Here is a 10,000-nt window from a genome sequence, read left to right on the forward strand (position 1 = left end):
AACCCTGATGTCTGGTGCATGAATCAATGGATATTTCAGACTTTTTAATTTGGGATTGCAATATTATTTTAGGCCAAAATTACCGGTACAAACGCAAAATATTTGGTTCCAGTTCTACAATTTTTTCAATGCTTAATTTATCACTCTAAAAAGTCCAAGTCTTCAACGAGAAATCAAACTTGTTCCCATTTTTGCATTTTTCCCTTTTCATGTATTCGAGATGGGTGAATTTTTATTGAAAGCAATCCAGTTCTTCAAACCCTGACGCAGGAAAAAAGAAAGATGTTCGTAATTGACGGATTTTTTTTTATTGAAATCAAATGAGTACTTTCTTAAGTCGACGCTAATACCTCACTTTCTCCTTTGTCATATTGATTTTAACAGCAACAAAAGAGTCAAGGCGATATAGATTTAGGAAAATAAATAATCGGCTGCAAATTTTCTTTACGAGAAATAAGCAAGAAATCAAACCGATGACCATCTGCGCATTTTTTTCATTATTGTGAAAAAAGGGCCCTTCAAATTTACGGATTTTTTATTGAAATCAAATGAGTAACTCCTACGTCGAAGCTAATTAACAACTTTATCTTTTGTCATGATGATTTTAAATTAAAGAGCAGTGATAACAAAGACCGAGTAGATATTCATAAGATAGATAATTAGCCGCAAATGTTTTTCACTGGTTCATAAATCTGATCAAACGCAGGAAAGAAAACCATAGAGAAGTGCGCTCTAACCCACGGCATCGTGCAATCGGGGAATTCAAGTTGCAAGCTGCAAGCTGCAATCGGTGAGTTCCTGCATACGCAAAGCAATTAGCAGTTAATATCTGCCCACAATTGCGTAGAATATCTAAAACTGAGGGATTTACGAGCTGTTCGGAATATAGATTTCTCTGCAAATGTATTTCGAGTACTGCCACTGTATTTCATTAACTTCAACACAGAGTCTTGTGGACTGTAGGATTTTTAAGAAGCCCGAAGGATCTTTTAGCTATCAGCTTTTGGCTTAAGGTTTTTATATGCTTTTTTCTGCTTCATTTATGGTTCAGCTTTTGTGTGCTAAACGCAGTCAGTCGCTGGTTCGCAGCACCTACTCCCTCTTCCTTTTTAAAATAATCATTCCGTTTAGCTTAATTGAAGATTCCATTTCTTTTCCGAGTAGCAGATAGGCATAAATCATCTCGTAATAACAGAATGAGTGCATTCGTGTCGCATACTCTGCTGGCAAACTGTGTAAAAACCTTTTCCATTGGGATCCGGTAAAAGGGATGTGCTCAAATGCGGAAAAACAAAATTTCCAAGGAAGTGCGATGGGCTTACATAAACTGTAAAAATGATGAATTTTTGATCAAATGATGGAGCAACGTGAAAGAAGTCTAATGGAACCAATTATTAAATGATGAAACTAGGGGCGGTCACGGAACGACGAAAATTGCTAGAACGCTAAATTTTTCTACGAAAATAAGGAAATCAGTATGAACCTTTGCGGACACCCGACGATGATAATAATAATAATAATAATAATAATAATAATTATTATTATTATTATTATTGTTATTGTTATTGTTATTGTTATTGTTATTGTTATTTTTATTAAACTTTGCTAATTCAAAATTATCCTGAGTCATTGGGCGCATTGCGTAACCTATGTACCAGTTTCTACCGAAAAATAATAATTAGAAATAAATAGAAATAAAAGTAAAAATAAAAATAATAATTAAAAATAAATATTAAAATATCCCTATACTTAGAGCCTAATCGTATTGATGGTTTTAAAAATCTACTAAGACTAATAAATGTACTAAGACTAATCATGTTATGTCTAAAGACCTTTCCAATGTGGTATCTCCAAAATGTTTCTTGGATTATTACTTTAAAGACGAATCCTAACACTATTTGAAACCTAATCTCATACCCAGATCTCACCCTGTCACTGGAAATTTGAGATCTGGCAAAGTTCGATAATACAACCTTTTTCATTGGCGACTAAAAAAAGGTTACGGCAATGCAATCTACGCTCTGATTTGTTTATTTCGTGGGGCACTTCAGTGAAGGTAAAGTGAATGTTTAGTTTTCGCAAGTGCATGTGCCGTTTTGAATACTGTCAACTCCAGTTGTGCGGAGGAAAGTTTAGTTTTTTTCCGACGCCGGAAAAGCTTTACAGTTGAAGAAAATAAATATAAAAATTTGCGACATTTGTTTAAACTGTACCGACGATACGATAAACTAGTACGGTATAATATACAATTTTTTTAATTATTGGTCAGCCATCCCCTTCCCACTTATATTGTTCCGATTTTCTAACCAAAGGCATGTGTCACAGGGGTGTAAATTGCCTCAAGTGCTTTTCGTGACCATTTTAATGAGTTTTATTTCTGTTTAGTATCACCCAACTAGTGGACTAATGCAAATCCTGCATTTTGATTGGCTACGCTACTAGAGGACTATTATTAATCAGTCCTCGAGTAGCGAAAAGCGTGACTTTTTCTTTCGTTTTATTCCCAAATAAATATTTCTTTAACTTGCATTTGCTAGCTTTATTATTGCCTGTTCTGCCCGACTAGTTGGGTGATACTAAAACAATTAGACCCTTCGCCCTCAAGGGCTACGGGTCTAATTGTTAAATATCAGCAGATGTCCGTGATGAAATTTATATCTTTACAGTATCCAAAATTATTGTTCATAATTAATGCTTCAAGCGGAAAAACGAAAGCAAAGCTATGTTATCAAGGAATTATCATAATTTTTTGCATTCCCTTTTATGCGAGATTGTAGTAGTATTTTCGATTCCTCAAAGGATTTATTTATAGGGAAGATATTTGTTTACAAACAGTGCTTTTGTTATTCAAATGTGCCAAACACACGAGCAAAAGACCCTTTGTTTCGACAGGCAATGTAGCTGTGGTTGGCACATTAATGACAATAGGTGAAGTCAACGATATCTTCCCTACACTTCCTTTTTTGGATAAAATAAAAAAGGGGAAGAAACTCTCTAAACAAAATTTCCCGGCCTTGGGTGTGAGTTACCAAACCGGTTGCATTTTATAGCGTTTACGAAAGGAAATTCTACATTGGAAGTGTGGGAATTACTTTTAGCGGAAACAAATTCGATGGTGAACTTATTCCATGACTTCATTTTGTTTTTTTAGACACTGATGGACAACTCAACCGTGGTTTCACCAACAAACCATTCAAGTCCTACTAGCTGCAATATTGAGACACTGAGCGCTGACTCTTACCACTATGGTCTTAACATCTTTATTATCGCTTTAAACATACCGTTTGCAATTTTTGCTGTCCTCGTAAATCTCGCCGTGATAATAACTGTTTACAAAACTCTGCAACTCCGTAGTCCAGCTAACATTCTCCTGTGTAGCCTCGCCTTCTTAGACTTCTTAGTCGGCTTGGTTACACAACCTCTGTTCATTTCGTGGCGGTTGATGTTGCATTACCCGTCAACGGTATGTCAATCAAAGGTTATTCACACTTTGTACGAAGCCTTTCTGTTCTTGTGCGTAGGGGGCTCTTTTTTCTGCCTGGCGTACGTCAGTACTGACCGCACAATGGCTGTGTCCAAACCACTTCGTTACCGAGCCAGAGTCACCACTGAAAAAACCATCTGCAACCTTGTCATATTGTTTGTGATATGGATTACTTTCATTGCCGTGCGATACTCGGGTATCGATGAGAAAACCAATCAGTTAATAACTTCAGTTATTGCGGGGATTTTAGTATTATATCTTCTTCTAGTGCACGTAGCCTTAATTATTAAAATCAAACGAAACAACGTTCACACTTTACACGCGGAAGAAAACAGCGCCATGATTGCGTACAAAAGAGAGAGGCGCTGTGCCATCACCATTATCTACATCTTCCTGGCACTTTTAGTTTTCCTTGTTCCAGCTGTACTAGTTCAAATAATCACTGGTTTCACAAGCACCAATCAAAGTAGAACTGAGTTAAATTTTGCGATTTCGGCCCTGTTGATAAATTCCTCCGTGAACCCGCTGATTTACTTTTGGAGGAGCAAAGACATGCGCAGGGCAGCCAAGCACCTTTTTGTCGGCACTGGTAGTCACGCAGGAGGTGATGATGGATCTCGCGCAGGAAACAGCGGAAGGTCCCAAGAAGAAAGTTTGTAAGTGAGGTTAACAGAGCAGCTTCAGTCAAAAAGAAAAAAAAGGAACGACAATTATCATATTCCCGTTACTATTGTTCAATTATCACAGTGCTCAGTGTGTGTCCACGGTTGATTGGCAAATCAGCTCCGTGTGCCTCGGGTACCACGCCTTTCATACTGCGTCTTCGTGTACATGGCGACCATTGTGAGTCCCGAGGAACTGAAACTGTTGTATGTAATGAAAATAGAATTGAAAAAACTATGATGGGGCATTGGGATCCGCTCTCTTACCTCATTCTTGCTTGGAAGATATTTATCATAAAACAAATAAAGAAGCCTCGCCTGTGTGTGGTGGACAAAACACTGACCCCCAGTCCATGGACTACCCCGATGGACTCCCCAAATGGACTACCCTAAAATGGACTAACTATTAATGAGTACTTCTGATAGAATTGAATTAGCCACTATCAAAAATACCATAATACTCTTTGCTTGTCTCTCCAAAATTTTGTATAAGTATTTTTTTTACTTTTCCTTGGGACCACTGTAAGTCCCTATAGAAAATGGAAACAATACTTGTGCAAAAAATTTGGAGGGACAAACAAAGAGTATTATGGTATTTTTTATAGTGACTAATTGATTATATACTTGAATTGCACATACCTCGTTTATTTTAGTCCTCAGGGCCACGTGCAACTAAATTCAGTTTCACTTCACTTACTTGAAGTAATCGGCCATCACAACAATTGTCGAAAGCTAACCTTTGATCAACGCCGTTTAAAATGGGTATTTAGGCTTAGGTAAGCACTATTTGTGACGCTACTTACATATAGACCAACAGTACTCATTCGAAATAGTACCGTTATAGGGTAGTCTATTTGGGTAGTCTATCGGGGTAGTCCTTGGACTGGGGGTCAGTGTTTTGTCCACCACCTCCCCTGTGATCTGTTCTGTTGTAAAGCACTTAAAAAGCGGGAGGGAAAATACTCGACTGCGTCTCGTGTTTCCCCTACACTTCTTTCGTGCTTTATATCCGCTCCCTGCGTGCTTTAAAACAGAAAATATCACAGGAGAGGCTTCTATGTTTGTTAAACTGAATGGTAATAGGACTTGGAATAAATGGGCACTAGTAAATCTTTAAGTGCTAATTTCCAAATTACGCGAGAAAAATCATGCTATTAGTTATTAATGATATACATGCAAAAATTTTACCTTTATTGGACTAACTTCAACTCTCTGAACTATTTTCACTTTCTGCACTCTGTTTGGGATCAATAGGAAGTTTTCACATGACATCATCGCCGCCATGTTGGTGGACGAAAACAAAAGATCTCTCACTAGCTTTTTTTGTTCGTCCACCAGAAGTCGTACGTTTCTCTATTGTTATTGGTGTGTCTAGAGATTGGTTGAAAACGTCCTATTGACGTGCTGTCAGTAAATAGGCACAGTGAAATTTTTGCATGTATATTATTAAAAGTTCAAGCCTGTAAAGTAGCACATTATGCTATTAGCATAGCCTAGTGTTTTTTTTCCAGATTTTTTAGAGTAAATAAAGCCACAAAAAGATCTGTTCGCATAATTATCACAATGAAAACAATGACATAAGAACAGTTTATAGACGCCCGTCATTTCTAAATGGGGTCTAGAGTAAATTATGTGAACAGTAAACACCAATAGCGTTTTTTTCGATTCGCCATTACCTATGTGATTGATAAAGTTTGTCAGTTAGTCAAGAGAGGTCTTCCGGCTCATTGTTGACAGTCTCTTTTATCATGATTATTCTCTTTCAAAAATACCTATGAATGTTCAACTCGTTAACGGATTGGAAAGCCCTTCTCTTTTACGATATTTGTTTTCTTTCCCGAATTGTAGCAGTAGTAGTAGTAGTAGTAGTAGTAGTAGTAGTAGTAGTAGTAGTAGTAGTAGTAGTAGTAGTAGTAGTAGTAGTAGTAGTAGTAGTAGTAGTAGCAGCAGTGGCAGTGGTAGTGGTAATGGTAGTGGTAGTAGTAATAGCAGTAGTGGTAGTGTATTGCAAAATCAGAGCCACCTAAAAAAAATCACAGAATTAAGGTGGCTTTGAATCCGCTTAGAGCAAAGTTTCATCTTGCCCTCCTGATTATTTTTCAGAAATTAAAAATTCGAGTTCGTTTTTGAGATCAGCAACTAAAGACAAACTAAAGGGTGTTTTTACAGGGTTTGCCCGTTGCCACGTTTAAATACAAAACCCTTCATCTTGTTCAACATAATCTGTGTCTAATACATGATACAGCGTTGTAGTGCTGATCCTTCCAATAAGAGCGTTACTTGGAAGTGTTGAAACTATTTTGAGCCCCCTTAAGCTAGTGTTTGTCACTGACTCGTGACAGCTTGTTGTTGTTTAAGAGGTTTTGGCTTACTCTTTAAGCCTTCATCAGTTATAAGAGCGATTGATGTTAGTACGCTTCCATATATCCAGGGTGTTTCTGAAAGAATAAGTCGCTTAATAAAACAACGACAGGTCCACGTTTCATACAAACTACAAAAAACCATCAACAGCCTTTTCCTCTACCAAAAAAAGAAGATAAAACAGACCACCCATCTTCTGGTGTGGTGTACAAAATTGACCGCAAACAACGTAATTTCTTATACTACGGCCAGATAGAGAGAACTTTGAAAAAGTGGGTCTCAGAGCATAAAAAGGCTGTGTCGATGTTTGATCCCAACTCTAAAAGTGCTAACCGTGTCCAAGAATGTCACCATCAGATGGATTTGGACAACGTTAAAGTGATGGGACATCAACCAAATTTCCACCAACGGCTCTTTCAACCTCGTTCCCAGGGTCTCTCTTCTCTGCCTCCATTGCCGTTGAGAAAAGACCCTGATTCTACGGCGCTTTAATGGGTTCAAAATTCAACCTTGCGAATTTACCAAAACTTCTATACACCAAAGGTTTGAATTCATCCAATACTCGATTGGATTAATTGAAACCTGTAATTCATCAAAACGCTAACTTCATCGAAACTGTTAAATTCATCTAATACTCGATTGAATTTATCGAAACCGTCAAATTCATCTAAACGCTAAATTCATCAAACTGTTGAATTCATCGAAACGTTTAAAATTCAGCAAAATGCTGAATTCATCAAATCGTTGAATTCATCGAAGTGTTGAATTCATCGAAACCTTAACTTCAGCAAAATGCTGAATTCATCAAAACGTTGAATTAATCGAAACCAGTCTATCACGTCCACTCAAGTCTCACAAACCCTTGCAAGCAAACTTTCTCCTCAAAGATGGCGGACACGGTTGAATTCGAAGAACGACTGCGACATTCTTTGCTGGATCTTGGAAGGAGATTGCAGAATAGTGCAGATGAAGACACTGAAGACTTTGTTATGTTTCGATTACGGCATATTAACCGTCATTTATTACATTCTGAACCATATACTGAAGCCGTGCGGTCTATTTCAGCTGTAATAGTTTAGTTAGAAAGTGAGGAAGAGAGTAGGGTTAATCACAACTTTCCTGGGTATTGCGTGGCTCCTCGTGGTTCCGTTGGAAGGCCAAAGTTTGATATTACAAAAAACACAAGAGCAGCTGGAATATATGATCAATTATGACATCTCTTTATCAAAGATAGCGGATGCCTTGGGGGTGTCAAAGAGCACAATAAAGCGACGTGTCCGAGAATACGGCATTTCGGTGCGATTACAAGAAGGGATTTTAAGCGACAATGAACTAGAGGCCTTGGTCAGTGACATCCAGAGGAAAATTTCTAACGCTGGTTACCGAAGAATCTACTCTCAGCTTAAATCCAGATTTTTTAAAGTTACATAGGCACGAATAAGGAAAACCATGCATAGAACCGACCCAGAAGGCATTGCGATGAGATGGTTGTCAATCACTCCAAGGGCGGCCTATAGCGCCAGGGATCCCCTATCGTTATGGCACATTGATGGAAACCATAAACTCATCAGGTAAAATTTGCTATTTTCAATATATTGACTAAATCAGTTTCCATTGCCATTTACATGAGTTGAAGGTCGTAAGTTCAGCAACAAGGTCATGAGATACTTGACAGATCGTAATTGAAACATATTATGCCTTTCGCTTTATTATTATGCAGAGATACCAACCTCTGGATATCTCAAAGCTGCAGATTTCTTCCTTTGAGCTCCCTCTGAGCACAGCCCCCTTGAAAATGCCTGTAATGTCAGCTGTTTCTGTTTCTGGGATAACTGGCACTGATGATTATGCTGTTTTTGATAAAGACATAATCAAGTGGGTTTTTTAAAAAAATAACCCTCTTTTAGATGTATCATGTGGGGTGTAGTATTTGAGATGTGCAAAACCCCCAAAGTATGAACTGTGAATTAAAATAATCATTATTCCATGAGCATTTCCTTCACAAAATACATTAGTTTGATTAGGTCAATTGTATATAAAGGGAAAAGTAAATCAATCATACAGAGCTTGGCCCCACATGATACATCTAAAAGAGGGTTATTTTTGGAAAAAACCCACTTGATTATGTCATTGTCAAAAACAGCATAATCATCAGTGCCAGTTATCCCAGAAACAGAAACAGCTGACATTACAGGCATTTTCAAGGGGGCTGTGCTCAGAGGGAGCTCAAAGGAAGAAATCTGCAGCTTTGAGATATCCAGAGGTTGGTATCTCTGCATAATAATAAAGCGAAAGGCATAATATGTTTCAATTACGATCTGTCAAGTATCTCATGACCTTGTTGCTGAACTTACGACCTTCAACTCATGTAAATGGCAATGGAAACTGATTTAGTCAATATATTGAAAATAGCAAATTTTACCTGATGAGTTTATGGTTTCCATCAATGTGCCATAACGATAGGGGACCCCTGACGCTATAGGCCGCCCTTGGAGTGATTGACAACCATCTCATCGCAATGCCTTCTGGGTCGGTTCTATGCATGGTTTTCCTTATTCGTGCCTATGTAACTTTAAAAAACCTGGATTTAAGCTGAGAGTAGATTCTTCGGTAACCAGCGTTAGAAATTTTCCTCTGGATGTCAGTGACCAAGGCCTCTAGTTCATTGTCGCTTAAAATCCCTTCTTGTAATCGCACCGAAATGCCGTATTCTCGGACACGTCGCTTTATTGTGCTCTTTGACACCCCCAAGGCATCCGCTATCTTTGATAAAGAGATGTCATAATTGATCATATATTCCAGCTGCTCTCGTGTTTTTTGTAATATCAAACTTTGGCCTTCCAACGGAACCACGAGGAGCCACGCAATACCCAGGAAAGTTGTGATTAACCCTACTCTCTTCCTCACTTTCTAACTAAACTATTACAGCTGAAATAGACCGCACGGCTTCAGTATATGGTTCAGAATGTAATAAATGACGGTTAATATGCCGTAATCGAAACATAACAAAGTCTTCAGTGTCTTCATCTGCACTATTCTGCAATCTCCTTCCAAGATCCAGCAAAGAATGTCGCAGTCGTTCTTCGAATTCAACCGTGTCCGCCATCTTTGAGGAGAAAGTTTGCTTGCAAGGGTTTGTGAGACTTGAGTGGACGTGATAGACTGGTTTCGATTAATTCAACGTTTTGATGAATTCAGCATTTTGCTGAAGTTAAGGTTTCGATGAATTCAACGATTTGATGAATTCAGCATTTTGCTGAATTTTAAACGTTTCGATGAATTCAACAGTTTGATGAATTTAGCGTTTAGATGAATTTGACGGTTTCGATAAATTCAATCGAGTATTAGATGAATTTAACAGTTTCGATGAAGTTAGCGTTTTGATGAATTACAGGTTTCAATTAATCCAATCGAGTATTGGATGAATTCAAACCTTTGGTGTATAGAAGTTTTGGTAAATTCGCAAGGTTGAATTTTGAACCATTAAAGCGCC

General features: G+C 38.0%; 1 protein-coding gene across 4 annotated transcripts in view; it reads left to right on the forward strand.

Annotated features, from left to right (window-relative positions):
- The window catches only part of LOC138043364 (trace amine-associated receptor 7d-like), a 19,337-nt gene extending 13,482 nt beyond the window's left edge, over positions 1–5,855 (forward strand). For 3 of the 4 annotated variants that reach the window (XM_068889599.1, XM_068889598.1, XM_068889600.1), the window contains one exon: positions 3,152–5,855. In XM_068889599.1, coding sequence (XP_068745700.1) covers positions 3,158–4,144 — 987 coding nt within the window. In that variant the 5' untranslated portion in view covers positions 3,152–3,157 and the 3' untranslated portion in view covers positions 4,145–5,855. Of the gene's footprint in view, positions 1–706; positions 791–3,151 lie in introns of all 4 variants that reach the window. The other variant, XM_068889601.1, reaches the window with a different exon arrangement.
- Positions 5,856–10,000: the final 4,145 nt, after the last annotated feature.

Source organism: Montipora capricornis, chromosome 3 (genome assembly GCF_036669925.1).
Source record: "Montipora capricornis isolate CH-2021 chromosome 3, ASM3666992v2, whole genome shotgun sequence".
Lineage (NCBI taxonomy): Eukaryota > Metazoa > Cnidaria > Anthozoa > Scleractinia > Acroporidae > Montipora > Montipora capricornis.